This window comes from Crocodylus porosus, unplaced genomic scaffold (genome assembly GCF_001723895.1).
Source record: "Crocodylus porosus isolate Cpor-Errol unplaced genomic scaffold, CroPor_comp1, whole genome shotgun sequence".
In the NCBI taxonomy this organism is placed as follows: Eukaryota; Metazoa; Chordata; order Crocodylia; family Crocodylidae; genus Crocodylus; species Crocodylus porosus.
The window spans coordinates 27,765,442-27,787,918 of record NW_017728931.1 but is presented as its reverse complement, the minus strand read 5'-3'; the positions used below and the strand labels follow the sequence as shown (position 1 = coordinate 27,787,918).

The following is a 22,477-nucleotide window of genomic DNA, read 5'->3' as shown; positions in this document are numbered from 1 at the left end:
TCCAGTTTTGGGCTCCACAATTCAAAAAGGATGTGGAGAAGCTTGAGAGAGTGCAGAGGAGAGCCACGAGTATGATCATGATCAGAGGTCAGGAAAACACCTTATGATGAGAGGCTGAGAGCCATGGGACTTTTCAGCCTGGAAAAGCGCAAGCTCAGGGGTGATCTGGTGGCCACCAGTAAGTTTATCAGGGTGCTCACCAGGATCTGGGGGAACATCTGTTCACCAAAGCACCCTAAGGGATGACAAGGTCGAATGGTCACAAACTCCATGACTGTTTCAGGCTAGACATAAGGAAGAATTTCTTTACTGTCCAAGCCCCCAAGGTTTGGAATAGACTGCCGCTGGAGATGGTTCAAGTGCCTACTCTGAATGCCTTCAAGAGACATTTGGATGTTTATCTGCTGGGATCCTATGATCCCTGCTGACTTCCTGCCCCTGTGGGCAGGGGACTGAACTCGATGATCTTCCAAGGTCCCTTCCAGCCCTAGTGTCTATGAATCTATGAAAATGCAGGAAATAACTCTTCATCTACAGAGCTAGTAAGATTGATCTTTTGAGAGTACTTCCACCAATAGCAGAACACCAGAGTGGCATGAGCCATGAGAGCTATGAGGTGTAATGTAGGCAACTTCAAAAACTGTGATTATCAGATGTGTTTATTATACCTTCAAGATCCTTTATTATACCTTAAAAACTATGGCAGTTTAAAGAGACTGATGCAGGTGGAGTTAGTTAGACACTAAATTTAGGTATGAGCTATGACTGGATTTAACTTATAGCCATATTGCAAGTTATACTTAGGATATGTTAACTGCACTTAAAGCATGAACATCTGTGCACTCAAACAGAAAAACACATGTTAAGTGCAATCGTTTTATAGCAAAGTTACAACTTTTTGCAGGAGTATCTCCAGATTGTATTAAGTAACACGTTTAGTTATTCTGGGGCTGATCTATGGGGATAATACAAACACAGCTAACTGGCTGTCGGTCCCATCCCTGACAATACACCCGAGTTTGAAACTGCCTCCAGTGTGATGCTGGAACTAGAACTGACAATCAGCCAATTGTTGGTCCCAACCTCCATGCCAAATCAGAGCTTTGAACTGGCCACAGCATCTCTCTGCCAGTGGCACAGACATGGCTCAACCTCAAGATCCAATGGCAGCGTTAGCGACGCATAGGGGGAGCACGCAGGTGCATATGCACCCCTGAGACTGGTGGTGCACACCATGCAAAAAGCACCACCAATGCAGCCGGCAGCTCCTGTGAGTGGTTGCCGCTTGCCACCCACCCCCCTCACTGCTGACACTGCTGGCGGTGTTGGTGGGCAGTCCCTAGCTGCCACTGCCACTGTGGTGGTGTCTGCAGGTGGTCACCGAGCATTGGTCAGCGCTCACCAACCCCCCCCTTCCCCCACCCCCACCACTGACACTGCTGTGGCTGCCTGCAAGAGCTCCCTGCTCACTGCTGCCATGCTATCAACACCACCTGCGGAAGGTCACCATGCCCCCTCAGCTTCTGGGGGCATGCAGTGTTCGTGAGATTTGGCTCCCTTTGCTTCCTGGTACCTCCCTCCACCCACCTCCAACGGGAGAGACTTGGCTCACCCTTGCATACCAGCAGCAGGCACTCCCTGGCTGGACAGTGCTAAGCACGCAGCAGGGAGGCCACAGGATTTGAGGGTGGGAGTTGCATGTCCTCACAGGCAGACATGCAAGCTGTGCCAGGGTCAATTCAATGTCTGGAGTGAGGGGGAAGAGGGAGGGAAGAGCCAATTCCAGCCCTAATAGTAGTAAGCATTCTCGTGCAACTACTTAGAACACATTCTAACTTTTAATATGGGACGGTAACACTTACTATGTCTCAGATAAAAAATTTGCTAAGTATCCTATGCAACAAGCCCATGAAAGAATTATTTTCCTGTTTTTGGTTATGTATGTTGTTACTTTGATCAAACAAAGTCACTCCAGGTGAATTAAAGTGCATGAATGGACACTGGAAGTAGAAGTCGTTGAAGAGAAAAAGATCCATAGAAGCCTTCCCTTTTGTTCCTGAGTTGCTCTGGTTCCCGCTTAGTGGGCCATCACTATGTTGTCCTCTAACACTAATCTTCAGAGAAGACAAAGCAACATAAGACAGACTCAGAAAGGGTAGGAAAACATTGGAAGCATTGTTCCTTTGCCATGTGGTGTTATAGATAAATGAGAGAATATGGCTTTAGGAAAAGCCCGAATCTGCAACGGTTCAGAGAAGGGTGTGATGGAAAACACTAATGCGCACAAACAATGTTGGCTGAGCATATATTCAACCAACTGCTGTCTCTGGAGGGAGTGCTATCAACGTGTCATTTTCATAAACATGAAAACATAAATATGACACTACATTAAGATTAATTTTTAAAATGTGTGTGAGGTTATGGTTAGAAAAAGATAACTAAAATGAGTTAAGAGATTCATTTGGTAGAAATTCATAAATTCATAACATCAGATGACAGTTTTGTGTTGAATCTAGCTCTTGTATAAGCACCTTTCTCAGTATATAAACATATTTTCTGTATAAAGCCCTCAGTATAATCATTAGCTGATCAAGGGAAAAAACAAACATAATGCAAGTGTACCTATTAAAAAGATGGCGTCTGATGCAGATTTCCCAAACTGCTGTTCCAAATATTTTGGCATAAAGGATATCATGCCATCAAAGGCATTGAACTGTAAAACAGTAATGCATACAAACAGCATATACACAGGGTTGTGAAACAAAGCCCGAAGAAATGGCAGGAAATCTGGAATGATAGAAAAAACGGAGTTAATGTGAAGGTCCACAACACGAATTAGTCTCTGCTGAGTGTGGCTAAAGAAGCAGGAAAGGAAGAAGAAGAGGCCCTAAATTAGATCTTGGACTGAACTGGAGCTGCTTTAAGTAAAATCAGCTATCATGGTCCTCTAAAGACTTTGTATTTGAACCCAAAATATTCCTTGTGTGCTCCAAAATGTCTCTTCCACAATGTCATAACCCCATCTGCAACATATGGCATTGTACACAATGACTGCCTAGCTTTTCTTTTCATGCTCTAATATTTCCTATGCTTTATCAATTTCTCTTCTCTTCAATTCTATGTTGCTTTTGATTAAATTTTTACTAAATCTTATGAGGTAGAAGGTTTTCTTTAAAGAAGGATTGTTCATCAGTTGGAATTTCTGATTTGAAAAAGGAGTTCAGTGGCCCAGACACTGTATACAGTCATTAATCTTATCTCTCATTTATTAAAGACCCTAATTTCTCTCTAGGATTCCTCTTTCCCCAGATGTATTTCTACAAGTTTTCTGGTTCCTAATAAGCCCCTTGGGTTGTATTAACTCATTCTGGATTTGTTTTCCAGCTCTCATATCTTTTTAATGAAAAATTTAACTGACTTTTTTCTTGTTTGTATCTTTTCCCCTTTCTTCCATATCCAACATAGATGCTTTCTGTTGTCCCCAGGCCTTCCATGCTGCCATGCTTATTTTTCAATTAATTTGTAATGTGCTGCATTTTAATTATGGCTTTTTCACTTATGCTGCCCAGGTATTAAATACAGACAAGGATTTCAATGCTTCTTTCCTCTTCTCCTGGACTATTAGACTTCCTAATTCTTTCTGATTTCGTGTTTCTGTTGGATTTTGTGTTTCTGTTGGATGCCTCGGATCCAACTATGGACTACCCTACCAAACAATCACAGGCAAATTTCCAAATGAGGTGCATTTTTTTTCACTATTGTCTGACAAGAGCTATAGAATCAGGACACAGACCACAAAAAAGAAATTTCTTTCTGTTCTACTTTCTGTGCCAGCAAATGTACTGATCAGTTTTTAAGAAATTTTACAAAGCAAACAAAAAGGTTTATATAACAAATTCCTTGATTTATTAAAAACAGGCACTAGTTTGCATTGACGTATACCCTTCAGAGGCTGGTTAGTATCTCAGTAGAGGAAGGTTAGTATATCAGTCTCACAATGTAGTCTAATTTAAAATAAAAACATATGCTATGTAGTCTAGCATCCAGATTTTCTAGAAAATGCAAAGGAGTATTAAGATGAAATAGGACAACTGAAGTTTTCACTTGAAACCAAGACACTTTTTATTAGGGATATTCAGGAACAATGGATTTCCCCCTGAACACAATACAATATGTTGTTCCTGTGAGTGATAAACAAAGGGCGCTTTTACATGTGCTCCAGGAATGAGCAGTGCACTTTAATTAGAGTGGCTCCGAGAGCCACTCTAACGAAAGCACCACAGAGTCTCATGTATTAGCATCCCTGTGCTTGAAAATGGTGGCAGGGATGCTTGAACTGAAGCTTGTCTGACAAGCTTCAGTTCAAGCACCCCCATCACCATTTCCAAGTGCAGAGATGCTGATACGAGACACAGGAGATCTGCTGGAGCACAGTAATTACCACGCTCCAACAGACTCAATTAATCGACTCTGCTCTGATGTGCTGTAATCACAATGCATCGGAGTAGCCTCCCAGCTTGTCTACCGGCACCCAAAGAGAGATGCATTCTGAAGTCACACTGGAGAATTAGGAATGCCACAACCTGAGCTCTTGGAGAGTCATTTGTTTCTTACCAAAGGTTATAGTATAAGCAAAGACTTTCAGCAATGATTAGTGACTTGGGGTGCACTGAATGTGGAATACCCAGTTTGAGCCACCTAAAAGAGGCTGCACTAAGTAAGGGCAGAGAATGCGCATTGGCAAATGCACCCTCATTCTGAATATTAGGACCTCAGAACTTCCATATTTACCCAAATCCAAGACAACTCTAAATTTAAAATAAGCCCCAACAATTAGATTGTATACATGGAAAAATAGTTATCATTTTCCATGTACAGAATCTAATTATTGCAGGCTCATCTTAAAGTTGTCCCCCCCATTGCTACAGCAGAGCAAGCAGTGGCAGTCAGTAATGCACCAAGCAGATGAGGAATCTCCCCCCTCACACACACCTCAACCTCTACCACCTGTCCTACCCAGTGCCTGTCCCCGCTAGCACCTGCCTCCCCTGCCATTTGCCCACCTTGGTGCCTGCCTTTCCCTCCCATTCCAATGCTACATGGCCCCCGCTGCCTCTGCTCAAATGTCTTTCCCCCTGCCACTGCCTCTGCATCTCTTGCCTGACCTCCCCTCCCCCTCCCTCCACACACACACACTGTTACTCTCCAGTTATAGCCCAAACACATCTGCCCCATCATCACCTGCTCCCCACAGCTGCTGCCCCTACCACCACTTGCCCTCCAGCTCTTGCTCTGGCCCCACTCCAGCCTAGGGAACAGAGCACATTGTTGCTCTAGCTATCCCAGCCTGGCCACACAACAGCAGCAGCAGTGGTAGCAGCTCTGGTTCCAGCTCTGACTGGGCTGGGGCTGCTGCTACCACTACATGGCCAGGTTGGGGCCATAGCAACTATGTGTCCTCTGCCCGGGGGTGGAACAGGGCCAGAGCCAAATCTGGAGGGGAAGCAGCAGCAGGAGGCACAGGCTGTGGGGAGCAGACAGCAATGGGACAGAGGTGGTAGGGGAGCAGATGGGGAGGGCATAAGAGAGACAGCTGGGGACAAGGCAGTGTGGGTGGGAAAACCAACTTGACTCAACCCTGGGTCAGGTCCAGAGTTGGAGTCAGAACAACTGCCTGCCTCCCTGCTTGTACTCAAATCCAAGATAAGGGGATTTTTACCTGTGTTAAATGTGGGGGAAACCTCATCTTGGATTCAAGTAAATATGGGCATTTGTAGACAACACTTTAAAACAGGTTTAAAGTGGATTAAATGCTTTTTGCACCACTTTAATGGCACTGTTTGCACATTTGGTGGTGTATTGCACATTCATTCCAGCCACTGTAGCACATTACCGCATTAAATGACTTTGGGATGCAGCAAATGACTTTGGGGCACTACAAAGTAAAACACCTCTGAGAAGTTTTTAGTTTCCTACCCATGGAGGGAAGCACCGGGCTCCATGCGGCTCAGCCTACTGTAATCTTATTCAACTTTAGTTATAACTAGTGACTCACTAGAAGCAAATTTCCACATCCAAATACACCAAAGTGCGGGAAGAAAGAGGTGTCAGATACATTTCACAGTAGGTTTGTGACTCTATAAAGGACCAAACCAACACTTGTTCTGTGAGGTATGAACTTTGCAGCTCAGGCCCATCTCTAGTGACAAGCACACACAGCCCATGTCATAAGGGAAAAAAGAAAGCCTTTCCTATAGTCCTAGTGTATTTTAACCGGTTCTACCATATAGTGACAAAGATCAATTTAGGAGAAATAAAATAAAATAATTTAACTTGCCTTTAGCGATTTCATACATGTTCTGTTTGACTTGGTTTTTACCATTTCCCTGTACCAGTGTTTCGCTTATTCTATGTGGTACCTCAGTATCACTTTCTTCTCCTTCCTTGAAAAGGGTCTTAGGCAGAAACCAAAAAGGCATGCCAGCCAGGAGATTCACTGATCCACAAATCAAAACGCCCAGCCACCATGCCCCAACCCAACGTGCATCAGTTAGGGTTAAAGTCACCTCCTCTAAAAGTAAAGAAACACACATCATATTAGCTCTTAGAGATCTTCCCCCACACTCACTTGTAGTAGGCATTTCTAAAATCTGAGACAGAAGAAAACTCTTGGGAAGATTCAAGGTACCTCTTTAAAAGTGGAGGTGGCCTTTTCTTAAGCAACTAGATTATCTGCCAAATATGGACATTAATTAATTAATTGATTATATTTTTCATCATTGAATGAACTCATATGATATTATTTAACAAATAATTTATTTGCAGATTATTTTAATCTTGTTTGAATGCAGGGGATCTTATCAAACTGAATATCATATGCTGATTTTGCTTCATAAAAGTATTACCAGCAAGCTGGCATAAAACAAGTGCAGCCAATGCTGTGAGATACACTACTCATCCTTACTGATTGACTGCCACAGATTATAAACATATTAGTTCATTACCTAGATCTATTAATCCCAGATCAACATACAGCTGTGCACAGAATGATCCCAACATGAAACCAAGCAGGGGGCCTATCACCGTGGCTGTATGCAGGCAGCCTGAAGCAAAGAAAAGTGAAAAACATACAGAATCAGACCCTCCACAGTTATTTTCATTAAAAATTGACTGCCCTACTTTTGTATGATTCTATGAACATTTCCCAACTATCTATAGTGACTGGATAGCTTGACCCCATAAAGTTCTGAGAATACGGTTTCGATGATTACAAATCACTTTCTGTCCTTGTTCTCCAGTATGCTCATAGTCCTTCATGTGTACAATTCTTCCTACTGATTTCGCAGGCTTTGCATCAAAGAACTCTATTTTTTTATTTGTCAAACATTTCATCCAGAAAACTCAGTCACTAGCATATTTAAAGAAAGTGAATGCTAAAGGTCATAATCCTGCACTGGAAAGCATGTATATTGATCTCTGACCCCAGGCAGAGCTCTGCTTATTTAAGCAGTGCTTGATAGATATGTGGTCAGTGATCCCCCCCACCTGATCTTCAGGGAAGTATCATAGCTATGAGGATACAATCAAGGCACATTTAAACCAATTTGACATTTACTGCCCTATTCACCCACTGTGTTCAGATAGGTTGGCAAAGTCCTTAATTACCTTGAAAAGTTTAAATGAGTTAAGAACACTTCTTATGTTTAACATAAAACCAAGTGCTTGCAGATTTACCAATGTATAAAGGTGAATTTTCAGCTTTGGCAAAATCTTCCACATATGAAATGCCCAGTGGCATAATGGGAGTTTCACCCATTCCTCGTATAATGTTTCCTACCAGCACAAACACCCACATCAAGGACCCAGGCTCCTTTTCACACTCTGCAAATAAAATAAGAGATTTTGACATTGACTGGAAATAAAATGTTTTCCTGGAAAATACAAATAATTGGTTAAGACTTGATGCATCTTGTAGCACCAGCAAACAAAATAAGGGAATTACAGTAATCCATGGGAAGCCTGGGAAGAAGACTGCCTCAAAAGGCAGCAAGCCTACTGCTACATCACTTTATGGATTAGAGTCCCCACACTCCAACCACACAACCAGCCAGCAGTGTTGGGTAGTACATAGACTAGGCCTTAGCCTTTCCCCCATTTCTTCTCCACCACAGTACTCTTCAAAGCAACGGGTCTACAGCAGTTCCTGAACTCCTGTGGGCACAAAGGAAGAAATTCTGCTTGGCTCCGCGGGAGAATCTAACCCCTAGATAATTAATAGAACACATATGCATCCTTAAAAACCTCACATCTGTACAACTAACATAACACATTGATCAAAAATGTGCCACACCATTCCAATATGCTATACCATGTGATTTCATCTCCAATCAGAAGAACTATTCAAAGTTTTCATGGAACAAATGTACCCCTACAGATACAAGCACATGAGCAAATTAACAGAAACTAAGGTAAGCTGTGAACTTGCAGTGTATGTGTGCAGACACACTTACCCTTGTGATATCTGTGAAGCAGCTTCCTACCAATGAAAGTAAAGGCAGATACCTTGCTCTTACCCTGTTGTAAACTATCCTGTGGGTATTGTGCTCTGGCTGAGCCTTTCTTAGTAGAAAATGTTGATTTTAATAAAGTTTCATTTTCCAGTAAGAAAATGCTTCATTTGAAACTTTTCTATCCAAGTTTCAACCACTACCAGATCAGAATATTTAGTTAAAATTTACACAAATCCCATTATTTATACTGTATTTTAGACTGAAAATGAAGTTCATCAGAGCAACGCGATGCTGAGAACTTTTACCTGGTTTCATAACAAAGCCAAAGTAACTTGTCCAAAGCAAATGACTGAGAGTCAGAACTCCTGGTTTCTATTTTTTTCTTGGACACTTAAATAGCTTAAAGGCAATGTTCATAATGAAATGGAACCATAAAGAAAACTGCCTTCAGGTTGCAAAGTTTGCATAATGATATTGCATCAGTGACTCAATCTTATCATATGTCGTTGGAATATCATGGCAAAAATATAACAAATCAGTGCCAGGATGTTCTACAGTACTTATTTAGTTGTTTATGCTACTCCATTTAATACCATTATCATTAATTTATATATCACTGGACACATCTACGTAAGCCACCCACTGTGCAGTCATTACTGCAATCTTTTAGTACTTGCTTATGTTAATACCAAATGACTGCACAGTACAGTTGCTGCACAGTTTTTGCCCAATGCTACTGTGCAGAAGTTCATTATTACTCTGCAGTACTATTGCCACTTGTTGCTACTGTGCCATAGTATCTCACATTGATGCACCCACCGACAATGTGCATACATGTTTTGAGATATTGAATAAGCCACGGTTTCTAATTATTACCACCGTTTCCCTTGGTTTCTTGAACGGAGAAACTACCTTTTTTAACAAACTGGTAGAGCAAAGTCAGATTTTGCCATCTCGTCTTCATTTTCTCAACTCCTCAATCTACCTTGTGTATGTAAGGTAGTGAGGAGAATATTTCCAAAATCAGAGGTCTATTAGATATGTCCATAAGCTGGCAGAGTGAAGAGATTTTTAACCATGCTAGCAAATACTGTAAGAACTGCATACAGGCCAACTTTTGTCTCTAGAATCTCCAGTTGGAGAATATTCCAAGGCCTGGAAAACTACCTAACCTCTATAATTTTTATCCCTAACCTATGACCCTGAAGAAAGCATTAATATCAACATCCAGTTCATTTAAAACTTGCAAAAATATTTGACAAAAGAAATAAAAGCCACAAACAAAACAAAACAGAAAGAACTGCACCTGCTGATGGTTTCTCCATAGGGATAGAAGACTGGCCATTACTTGCAAGGCAGAGGGGCATGCTTGAAGAAGAATTCTCAGTTGATGAAATGCTGGTTTCAACCTGATATCTGTTAGAGCCAAAGTAAAAAGCTTACAAATACAAAAAGAATATATTAAGCCACTTCATAAAAGCTGTTTTCCTGAATTGAAGCTTCTCAGAAAAGGAGTGAGCAGACAGGAGAACCAGACCTGGTACAAAAATGAGTGGAGTCTTTCATTAATCAAAATTTAATTTAGGAATTAAGAAATTATCAGGCTGAATCAGACACATAGTTTGTGTGGTCTAGTATCCTGTCTCTGAAAGACTCTAGTAGGAGATGCTGCACAAGATAAAAGAAACAACCTAAAAAAACCCCGTCATATTTTCCTTCCCATTCTTCAGACATCATAACATAACATATTGCAGTTGCACATTAAGCAATCTCACTGAACTGTCCACAATCCTAAATTTTTGGGGGGGGGGGTTGTTAATTTAATTTAAAACTCTGCCCATCCAGGTACCTATATAATACTCATCAGCCTAGTATATCCTCATCTAATACACCTCTTAAAATTGTTCTCTCTCTCTTTCTTCCATGGCACTAAGAAACAGGTTTACATTTGTGGCAAATGGCAGCCGATGGAGTTTGAATCCACAAGAAAAGAAGTACAGTACTCCTTTGTGGAAAAGCAGAGTTATACCAATGTAAAACTGGCACAATGGTATGAAGAAGCAGGGCAGGAAATATTTAACTGGAGCCTGAAACAACATAGGAAGGTGTCTGGGGATTAAATTAATGTGCCAGTGCTTCTTGGTTAATATGAGACTGGGGGGCAATAGTATTCTATACAGGCTGTAGTCTGGGGAGCTGAAACTTGAGTAGTCTATGTAAGAAAGAATTGAAATAATCAGTGCATGTAGAAATAAAGACATGGAAGAGGACTTTGTAGCTCTGAATATAAGGAAGCCATATAGATATGTGCATGTGCAATATTGCACATGGTTCTGTGTAGACTTAGGGAAGGGATACAGGAGGAGAAGACTTTAAAGTGAAAGATGGGGGGAATGCGTCAAGGTTTTATGAAGATAATAGACTGTGGAAGCACTTAAGTGAGAAGCTAGGTAAAGAAAGACTTAGTCCTGTGGATGCTTCTCTTGCAAAAGACTAATGGTTTTCTCTGATAAAAATCATTATTTTCAAATTTTAAAAAGTAACCCAAAATCCACATTTTTCTGTGATTAAAATTAAACACTAATGGTGTAAAATAAAAACTAGTGGTGTTTCATTTTAATCACAGAAAAATGTGGATTTTGGGTTACTTTTTTATATCCAGAAATTGGGTTCGTTTGGGTTTTTTTGTCAGAGAAAACCAGGATCCCTGCTTATGAGGAAAGACTAAGGGATCTAGGACTGTTCAGCCTGGGGAAGAGAAGACTGCGAGGGGATTTGGTGATCATCTATAAGTATATAAGGAGTGAATATTGGGAGCTGAGAGAAAAACTGTTCACTAGAGCATCCCAGGGGAGGACAATGGCTATAAACTGTTAGAGGATGGTTTCAAGTTGGATGTAAGGAAGAACTTCTTTGCAGTAAGGGTGACCAGAATCTGGAATAGACTTCCCAAGGAAGCAGTGCAGTCTCCAACCTTGGAAATCTTCAAAAGGAAACTGGACAAACACCTTGCTGGGATCATTTAATCTCCATGGTATTCCTGCCCAGAGCAGGAGGGTTGGACTTGATGATCTTTCAAGGTCCCTTCCAGCCCTTAGTTTTTATGATTTCTGTTCAAAACCAGTCAACAGGGTAGGGGAATCATTATGGGGTCCAAATGTATTATTATCCAAAGAATGATTTTCCTGCACAACCTACAAGCAAAATACCTGTGAATAATCAGGAAGATAACACTGTACTACAAAGCATATCTGAACTTGTAATAAAATGTGGTACATATGCATAAACATCATGGAGATGAAAGGTAACATACCACAGAACAAGAGGAAACAAAACAGAAGGACATATGTTGTCCCGTAGAGAGGGAAATCCTGTACACATTTTTCTTTGTTTAGAAAGCCGTAATTAACTTTTGAAGCCCCCTTAGAAGACCCGCACTGCCCCAGAACCAGGTTCTTAGAACTCAGATTTTGCTCATAAGTGATTCAATTTCAGTGGGCCCAGTGGCAGGATTAGGGTTAGAAGAATCTGGCCCATCATTAGCTAAATACTCACCGTCCCATTAGGAAATGAGGCAGCGATATCAAAAGGCAGCCAAAGGCCATGACTGTGCACCCCAAAGCAATTATTCTCGGTCTGTGAAGTTTTGCTCCAAAATAACTCACAAAAGCTATCAGCAACAAGTTTCCTGCAGGAAAAAAAGCATGGCTCATTTTCATTTTTAAATGCTAAGTCACTGTATGTATTTTTAAAGATATTACAAACCTGACCAAGCCTGAGCATGACATCTTATCCATTTAATAATCACTTACCTTCTCTACCTCTATGAGCATTATGCAAAAAGGCGACTGGCTATGAAATACTCTGATAATAGAATGTTTAACAGAACAGAAATCATGACTAAAGAACAGAGGTTGAACTGAGGCTATCCTGAGAAAGAAGCCAACACCAGTGTACCAATCTAGTGCAATTTAATAGAAATGTGAATTACAAGTTGAAAGAGAACACTGTGATAAAGAGAATCCAGAGTGGTATGGGACAATGCTGAAAGCAGGCAGCTTAAGACCCACCCCCACCTTTTTTTTTTCTTTCATGCTTTCTGAGAAACACATAGATAAAGTCTTTCATTAAACCATTTCCCTCTTCAGGAAAGAAAAAGCTTTACAGTATATCATAAGAAGTGTACATGTACTTCAAAACAAAGCCATGTGGTGGCAGAACAATAGATGTATTAGGAAGCCATTATTCTCTTCAGAATTTTTTTTTATTGATACAAACATTATTTTGCATGGTTTATGTCAGTGATGTGGAAAATGAAGACATCTAAGTATTTATATTACAAATATAAATATTAGATTCATGTTTCTCCACTGAAAATAAGTAAACACCAGATAACATGCAAAGAGAAGAAATGGCACTGATAATCTTTAAGTAGTTTAATGAGAAGGGAAAGGCAGATCCCTGTACTGCTTATTAATATGTTTACTTGTACACCACACATCCCAGATAAACACACAACCTGTTTTCAGAGGGATGAGTAAACTAAAAAATATTTTTCTTGCCAGCAGCATAAACACCGGCAAGCTGCATGCCTTAGGAGGGAGCAACAACCTGTAACTGCTCTATTAACACCCTACCTGCTGGCTGGCTGTAGACAATTCTTCCCTTAGCAGCCATGCCTGCAGCATGCATGTGTGAAAGGTGTGAAGGGTATCTTTTCAACATGCGTACAGTTACTTTCCATTTCCTCACCCCCACTCCCCTCCACCAATTTCACTTGGTTAAAGGGACACCATCAAAAATCAAGGTAGGTCCCACTTGATCCACATAGGGATATTTTTTTGATAGTCTTGATACCCTTCCTTATAGTCTGACTTCACCCATGCCTTGCCATTGGCTGCCCACTCCCTTCTGTCTTGTGCAGTAGGTACAGCAGTGGCTTCCACAGGAGCTGCTCTCCTACTGGCACTATGATCACTGACAGAGGTGATCAGAAATGGGAGGAAAGTGGGTGCTATCATCGCAAGTGACAATCTTGCCTTTAAGGATTCAGGTATGGGCATTGCTTCTTCTGCTCAGAAATGTGACTTCAAAGTTGCATCTACTTTCTTAATAAATAAATACACCTTACCTATCCAGCGCCTCATCTTCTAACTCTAATTACAGAGGTGTGTGTTTTATTTCTATTTACTCCTTTAAGATGTGTCCATATTTTGGATAAGGATATTGCTCCCTCACATAAAAAACTTTGCTGATTAAAGACCATGTATAAATATTAAGTATTTGCAGTTTTTGCACAGAAACCCTACAGCTTACACTTCTAGTTTAATTGTCGCATGCTTTTTTGTTCATCCTAAGCAGAACCAGGAACTAGCCAAACCAGAATCTGATCCTACATTCTGCTACTCATACAGGAGGTCCCAATGGGCATGTCTACATGAGATGCTACTGTACAGTGGTTATTGCACACTTATTTAGTACTTGATTATTCAAGTACTTAAATAAATGCCCAGTAACCAGAGTTACTGTGCAGTAGTGTCAATGAAGACCTTTTAAGTGATGCTGCTGAGCAGTAGCCTAATAATACTATGTGGTGTATCTGTACTGTTGGTGCTATGACACGCTACTGCACAGTATTATTTAGCTACTGCACAGTTAACATCTCATGTGACAGACCCAATGATACCTAAATACATGAGTATAATTTTCAGCATTGGACGAAGGCTCATTCCAAGCCACTACTCTCTCACACACAATAATTGCTGCAAACAAAATATTTTGAACAGGAAAGAGGCAAAACAGCCACTCGCACATGCTCTGGAAACATACTGTTTTGTCAAAAAAAAACACCCAAAAAAACATTAAAAGGAAAGATTACCAACTTCAAAGCTGCCACTAATGATCCCCACCAGAGAGGCTGGAATATTAAATTGTTTCTCTATCTGCGTATTCATGCTGTTCATATAGGCACCAGACATGGTTTTAGCAACGTAGGCAAATGATAATGCCAACAGAAATACCTGGGAAAGGAAGACAGGAATTCATACAAAAATTAACAGGCACATCAATATTTAGCAATATCTCTTATCTATTTTTTCTGCCAAAGCTGTTCTGCCAGTAAAACTACATATACAGTCCTAGCATAATGAACTAAAGAAAATTTTGAGTCCAAATCCTATCAGTTTCATTTGTACACAGTATTCTGATTTCTCTTTACAAGGGTACGAGAAACAAGATTTTGTCTTTTTCCTTTCATTTTTCATTTATGCTACCCTTGGCATTTTCAGGCCCCCATTTTCTAGAACACTTTAGAAAATCAAAATAAGGATGTGTTTCAGATTTAAAATCTAGGTGCTCAGGAATTTTTCTACTGACTGGATGTCTACTGCAAAACTGCCATCTGCAGGACTGAATAACAGGTGCATCCAAAGGAGAAAACTCAAGTAAATTAAATGCATAAAGACCAGATGTTGTGCCCTTTACTCATATGGATTCGCAGGTATTCATAAAAGTAGCCTCATTGATTTTGGACTACTTGTGTAAGTAACTGTTCATCCATATCAGGAGAGGTTACAGTGAGTATATCTATACATGCACTTTAATGCACAGTAAAATAGGCTACTGTGCATTAAGCAGCACCTAAAATGTATGCCCTTGTGCCACTGTGCATTAGCACAGCCTAATGTGGAGGACTTGGGAGTCCAAGAAGAGTGGTTGTTCCTTAAGAAGAAGATCCTCCAAGCCCAAAGGGTGACAATCCCAATGTGGATCAAAGGGAGCAAGAGTGCTCAAAAGACCCCATGGCTCACCAAAAGCATCCAGGAATGTCTAGAAGCTAAAAAGTCGGTGTACACACAATGGAAGGGAAGGGCCATCACCAAGGAGGATTATACCTCGATTACTCGAGGCTGTTAGGAAGGCTAAAATGGAACTAGTGACCCAGATCAAAGATAGCAAGAAGTCCTTTTTTAAATACATAGGGGGTAAAAAGAAGGTACCGGATAACATAGGGCCTCTACAGGACACACTTGGAAATCTGGTGGTCGCACCAGAAGACAAAGGTAATCTCTTTAACAAACTCTTTGACTCCATTTTTCTGAGCAGGGACTGGGACATCACCACCCCTGGAATCCCAGATGGACCCAGGGGAGGAGCAGCCAGGCCCAGGGTCAGTGAGGACCTAGTCAGGGAACTTCTGGTGGGGCTAGATGTGTACAAATCAGCAGGTCCTGACAATCTCCACCCCAGAGTGCTGAGGGAATTGGCAGAGATCATTGCAGGACCCCTGAAACAGCTTCATGAGCACTCATGGTGCTGTGGCGAGGTGCCAGAGGACTGGAAAAGGGTCAATGTGGTCCCCATTTTCAAAAAAGGGAGGAAGGAGGACCCAGGAAACTATAGGCCTGTTAGTCTTACCTCGGTCCTGGGAAAGCTCTTTGAGAAAATTATCCAGGAGCACATCTGCAAGGGACCAGCAGTGGAGATTATGCTTAGGAGCAACCAACATGGGTTCACTAGAGGCAGGTCTTGTCAGACCAAGCTAGTTGCCTTCTACAACGAGGTCACAAAATCCTTGGGTACAGGTGTCATGGTGGACATAGTCTTTCTGGGTTTTAGGAAGGCCTTCAGCTGTCTCTCACCCCTTTCTCATTAAAAAATTAGGCGACTGTGGTGTCGACACCTACACAGTCAGATGGGTTGCAAATTGGTTGGAGGACCGCATCCAGAGAGTGGTGGTGGATGGGTCATTTTTGACCTGGTGGAATGTGGGTAGTGGGGTTCCACAGGGGTCGGTCCTTGGGCCCACACTGTTCAACATCTTCATCAGTGACTTAGACGAGGGGGTGAAAAGCACCTTGTTCAAATTCGTGGATGACACTAAGATGTGGGGAGAAGTGGGCACACTGGAGGAGAGGGACAGGCTACACATAGATCTGGACAGGTTACAGGGGTGGGCAGATGAGAACAGGATGGGTTTCAATACTGACATGCGCAAGGTGTTGCATCTGGGGAGGAAGAACCAGCAGCATACCTACAGGCTGGGGAACTCCCTTCTCATCAGCACAGAGGCAGAAAAGGATCTTGGAGTCACTATTGACTCCAAGATGAACATGGGCCACCAATGCAAGGACACTGTCAGGAAGGCAAACTGCACCTTGTCATGCATCCACACATGCATCACAAGTAGATCCAAGGGGGTGATCCTCCCCCTCTATTCGACATTGGTCAGGCCACAGTTGGAGTACTGTGTCCAGTTCTGGGCGCTGCACTTCAGGAGAGATGTGGACAGCATTGAGAGGGTCCAGAGGAGGGCCACTCACATGATCAGGGGGCAGCGGGGCAGGCCCTATGAGGAGAGGCTACGGGACCTGAACCTGTTCAGCCTCCACAAGAGAAGGCTGAGAGGGGATCTGGTGGCCATCTATAAACTTGCCAAGGGGGACCAGCAGGCAATGGGAGAGTCCCTGTTCCCCCAAGCATTACCAGGAGTAACAAGGAATAACAGCCATAAGTTGACTAAGTGTAAATTCAGGCTAGACATCTGGAGGCACTACTTCATAGGCAGGGCAGCTAGAATCTGGAACCAACTTCCAAGGGAAGTGGTGCTGGCTCCTACCCTGGGGGTCTTCAAAAGGAAGCTAGATAATCACCTAGCCGGGGTCGTTTGACCCCAGCATTCTTTCCTTCCCATGGCAGGGGGTCAGACTTGATGATCTGCTCACTTCCCTTCTGACCCTACCAACTATGAAACTATGAAACTATGAATGTGCATTAATTTAGTACCTCACATTGGAGGTACTAAATTGAATGTGCATTAGGAAAAGCATATTAATGTATGTATAGATACCCCTCAGTACGGCCCAAAAATCATCTTTTAAAATACGCGGAGACAGTAAATAATGTGTAGTAATTGATAGTAATAAATTCAATACTGATGCATTTATCTGCTGAGTGATGCATGGGTGGCTGATATTTAGTCCAGGTACAGACATTCAAAAAGCCTGAGGAGGAATAGATCTAACATATGCAGGTTTCTGTAAGTGGCCTAGGTTAGATCGGTAGTGAACAAAACACACATTCGCCCTTTGGTTGGGGACAGCATGCAGGCTGCCTGCACTAGCCAAGGCCACATTGGGGGCACTCCTGCACACCTCCCAGCAGGCCCCATGGGCTCCTCAGGCTGCCGGAAGCACCTGGGCCATCCCTCATGGATGACTGGTGCCTCCTGAGTCAGTGACAGGGGGGCAGTGGTCCCCTGCAGCCAATCGAACCAACCTGGAGAGTGACAGCAGTGTGCCATTCCCCTGGTCAGCACAATCAGCCATGGGAGAACAGCGGGGATTGCTTCTTCTGGTGCCCCCACTCCCAGGCCAGCGCTCTCAGGGGGACACCAGTGCTCTTGTCTGCCCTCCCTGTCCATCACCTAAGTGGGGAACACTGGCTGTCAGGGGGTGCACCAGTGCTTTCAGGGAGTGCACATGTACCCCTGTGCACTCCCTATACTTCACCACTGCCACCCCTGATTGGCTGCTGGGCACAGGCAAGCACACCCCCAGCTCGCTGACCTACCCACACCCCACTTCCCAATACTCTGGAACCCTGTAGCTGTAAAGCAAAAAAGTCTTGCAGCGCCCCAGGTGTCTATGGCCTGGGTATCTGTGGGCAGTGGCCAAACCACAGAGGTCCCAGGGTTGCCTTTGTGTAGGTACAGTCCCAATGTTCTGTCCCCTGCCATCCCAACCTACCAGAGGTGAGCTGTCCCGGGGGGAAGGGATGGGTCTATGCTGGGGCCCAGGTGGCAGGGTGCCTGGCTCTGCCCACTGAGATGTGTGGTGTGTGGGAGCCAGGGTCAGGGTCTATGGGACTGTGACCAAGCACAATAGCATGGGGTTCCCTGGCTGGGTGTGTGGGGGCTGTGTCCAAGTGAAGGGGTTCTCCTGGGTGCAGTGTCAGGTGCATGTGGACATCACAGGGTGCTTCATGACAGGGTGTGGGGGCATGGCCCAGGAACATGGGTGCCCAGGTCCTGGGGCTCATGCAGGGGACACAGAGTCTCCTCCTCTCCCACTACTTGCCTGTAGCAGAAAGCTGGGCTAGGGAGCAGGTCTGCACTGGATCAGCTCTGGAGCTCAAGGACAAGGTACATCAGACTCTTGGCCAAAGCAACTGAGCACTGGCCAAGTGCTAGCCTGCCTCCTTGTGAGGAGGAGTTGCAAAGGAGCCTGAGATGCCAGAGGACTTAATCAAACTGGGGATCCAGTAGAGAAGTTTGATTCACTGGTCTAACCTAAATTGATTAGATCTGAGTGCACACTGAATCAGGTCTATCTTACACCAGGTTCTGCCATTTTTCGATTGGTCTATGTGCACCAAACTTCTGTACAGTTATGGGTGTAGAGTGATTTCCAGTCAGTTATGTGGGCTCATGTGTAATGTCTGTACCTGTCCTTAGTTGATATTAATTATCAAACAAAAGTAATTTTAAATGCTGTACACCTAGCACAATCAGACATATTCCAAAAGCACTTCTCACTGTATTTTTATGAGCTTGTCACCTTTGCAAAGAGCACTAAACATTTTCTAAAAAAGATGTTCCCTTAAAAAAGATGTGCTTTAGTAAGTACTAAATAACTGTGCAATACCCCCCAGTACTGCACAGTCCTGGTGGTACACCAATCATTTTCAACCCTATTGCACAGTAACAGCGGCACAGGCACAGTTAGTGCCTGCCGAAACTATGTCACCATGGTGACAAGCTACATTACCATAGCTCATCACTATGGTGACATAGTATCTCATGTAGACTCACCCAGTAGTTACATTGCATTTAGTTAGTACTTCATTAAGCAAGTACTAAACTACATGCACAGTAACTACTGCACATTAATGAACATGTAGACGTACCCACAGACATTAAAAAAAATATTTTCTTATAAACTTTCTTTGGATCCCATAGTTAAGGTAGACATTAGTTTAAAAACAAAAGAAATCAATGCTTGGGGGAGAAACTGCAACTTCTTCTAAATAATTTTAAGTGAAGCTGTAATAAAAGTCATTAAAATTCATCAGTACCTTAAGCTTGGATATACAGAAGCATTTCTCACTTGCAGATGGCTTCTTAGAGTCTTTCATGTTGCTTTTTTAAGTAGCCCAGTGTTTCCTTTTGAATATTTCTAATGATCCCACTACCCTATGAAAAGAAAGATAAAAAAAAACTGTTGATACTAGAAAGGAATAGAAAGGATGAGGGATAAATAACTGCCATTTAGCTTTCAGCTATCGTGGGATAAGTATGTGCACACAGGCAGCTATTACACAGCAGCTGACATATAGTAAAGCCCTGCTTCCTTTTACCCCATGGTAAGTTGTTTGTGTATTCATGTATTGTCTGGATTATTCAGTACAGCATAAAAGCTTTTTATTCCTGATGACTTTTTTTGTCCTGTCCAGTGTAACTCTCTGTGTTCCTTGGAGTCAAATAACTGTTATTTAATGTTTTGAATTTTATGAAGAGCATTTCAGTTTCCACTGAAGTAAATGAAAGGTTTTCCATTAATTTTAGTCAAACTGAAAAAGGGCCTAATCTTTTGATTTCAAGGTTTCAGGTTGCTGAAAACAAAAAAACAAAAGGCCTACCTAAAATACTAAAAAACTGAAACCAGAATTTTTCCCTCCAAGGTTCAAACAAATTTGCTCGACTCTTCTTGCCAAAACTCTCACTTTCACTGGCATCCAGGCACTGAATGCCCCCAGCAAGGCATGTCTTGTTACTAGGATTTCCCCCAGCCAGGGTACCCAGGGACACTGGGGAACTAAGAGGGGAGATGCTGCAAGATTTGCCCAATCTCTACAGAAGCATATCTGTGTCCTTCCTGACCTTGCTGAGTTTGGAAAGTTAAAAAATCTGGTTTTGTTAAGACAAATGCTCCCAACGTGTGATCCGAAAAGAGGTCATTCATTCTGGGACACCAATAACCTGGGGAAAACCCCCAAGCCCTTCAGATTTTTGAATCAAGTAGAGTAACCTGCCAAACAGAATTCTGGACCTAAAGGGATTTATATGTTCAGGATTGCTATAAAAATGTTGAAAAGGCTTCAGTAAATCAAGATATACAATACAGCTACCTGTTCTTTTAAGGCGAAGGAATATGAAGAAAACAAGGGCAAACCAAAGCCCTACCTTACAGCAGTAATGATTGATTGTCCTCTTTTTGGGCTCCGATATGGTGTTTCATGCTGAATTGTGGATAACCTGCCCTGCAAATACCTGCTTCTCTCAGCTTATCACCCTTTACAGGTTCACAAATAAAAACTGAATTATCCTCAATAGCCCCTCAAGTGGCTCAGAATTGCTCTTTCACATTCTTCCTTCCTAACCCCACAGGGGCTGATTTCTTAGGACTGTAATTTCCAAAGCAATGTTAATCCTTTTAAGTGCATTTCTTCATTAACTTGAATCCTAGCAAATTCAAAAGTATTAACCCCTTCTACAGTTCAACTTTCATCCCTTCACTTTCAATCTTCAAAAATTCAGTTTACCATTATAAAATTAAAATACTTAGGTCCTTGTTACACGTTAATTTTAGGTGGCTCCTGGAGCTTTTAACCCCTGGATTAAGTATACTTTAGACAGTTTAAAGTCACATCACTCCAGGGAATGTTTAACTGTGATCTCTGTATTACTCAGCTCATGTTCCATTAAGTCATGGCCACTGCCCATAAATGAGTTGCCCAACTTTCAGTCCTCCAACATCCTAGGATGCAATGTCCCCTTCCCCACCTTCCTGTTCTGTGTGGACACACTTTATATCCTCTGACCTCTACTGCCCAGGGGGCCATTCTTGCACCAAGCCAAATCCCCTTCCTGCCTCCAGGGTTGTGACCTTCCCACCCCCAAGACTGCAACTGTACGCAAACAGGCTGCAGAACACATGCTAACTAGCCAGGCTGAAGGGCAGGGACAGATCCAGGAGTGGAGTCTAGGAGGAGTGGTGGGGAGGGTGGGGGACAAGGAAGAAGGCTGGATCACGTCCCCATGACCTGAGGCTTCCTTCCCAAGGGAAGGGGCAATATCTCCCTCAAAAGTGCCTTCCTTCACCACTCCCACCTCCAAGTGACCCCAAGAAGCATGACCAGCAGCCCCCACACCTCAATCCCAAATCCCAGTTTATTAAAACATGAGACCTTCTTTAATTTACTTCCTCTTTATTTCTTTTAAATTCTTTAACTTCTTTTTATTTTATCCTCCAGTGGTTGACTTTCTTCATTTCACTGCCCTTTCCCCACCACTATTTCTTTGTTATCTCCCATCTCATTACCCATCCCCATCCCATTAACTATTTGAGTCCCAGCTTCATGTTCCTATCGCTCTCCTCCCCGCAACCCATCTTCCAGCTAGAGCAGGGATAGAAGCCTGTCTTAACTCACCAGCCCTGTAGTGGCAATTCACAGATGTCAGGTCCTTGCTCACCAGCCCTCTAGTGACAAGTCACAGCTGTGCAGGTGGGAGACAAAGAAGATTTTTAGCAGTAACACAGATCAGCATTTGGCCAACTCAAACAAGGCCTTTACACCAATGAAATGTTGGTGATCTACCATTTTTGGCTTAAAATATACCTACCATTTTTGTAGTATCAGTACTGTTTTTTGTTTGGTAAGGAAGACCTATCTACTTAAAGAACTATTTCACTACCAGAGCAAAACTGTGTTTATTCTGCCAAATATTGTTTCCAGTTTCACTAAAAATGTAAATCTCAGATCTTCATGCATCTTAATTCTCCAATTTATGCAGACTCTGGCACTCCTAACATACAAAAACACTAATAGCAGTGGGGAAAGGAAAACAGCTTCCATTCAGCTGCTATGTCCCTCTTCCCCAAATGCATGGTGGAGAGTAAATGCAAAGGGATGGTTGCACTGGCATAACTATTAAGTTGTTGCCTCTGGAACTGGAGGAAATCAGAAGA

General features: G+C 42.6%; 1 protein-coding gene across 1 annotated transcript in view; it reads right to left on the bottom strand.

The window, feature by feature from the left end:
- SLCO1A2 (solute carrier organic anion transporter family member 1A2) overlaps positions 1 to 21,976 on the bottom strand; it is a 31,477-nt gene extending 9,501 nt beyond the window's left edge. The window contains exons 1-9 of the mRNA XM_019544469.1: positions 21,939 to 21,976; positions 19,584 to 19,701; positions 14,389 to 14,530; positions 12,066 to 12,198; positions 9,817 to 9,926; positions 7,735 to 7,881; positions 7,005 to 7,103; positions 6,338 to 6,571; positions 2,623 to 2,787 (exon numbers count right to left, since the gene is read on the bottom strand). Of these exons, the coding sequence (XP_019400014.1) occupies positions 2,623 to 2,787; positions 6,338 to 6,571; positions 7,005 to 7,103; positions 7,735 to 7,881; positions 9,817 to 9,926; positions 12,066 to 12,198; positions 14,389 to 14,530; positions 19,584 to 19,643 (1,090 nt within the window). The 5' untranslated portion in view covers positions 19,644 to 19,701; positions 21,939 to 21,976. The remainder of the gene's footprint in view (positions 1 to 2,622; positions 2,788 to 6,337; positions 6,572 to 7,004; positions 7,104 to 7,734; positions 7,882 to 9,816; positions 9,927 to 12,065; positions 12,199 to 14,388; positions 14,531 to 19,583; positions 19,702 to 21,938) is intronic.
- Positions 21,977 to 22,477: the final 501 nt, after the last annotated feature.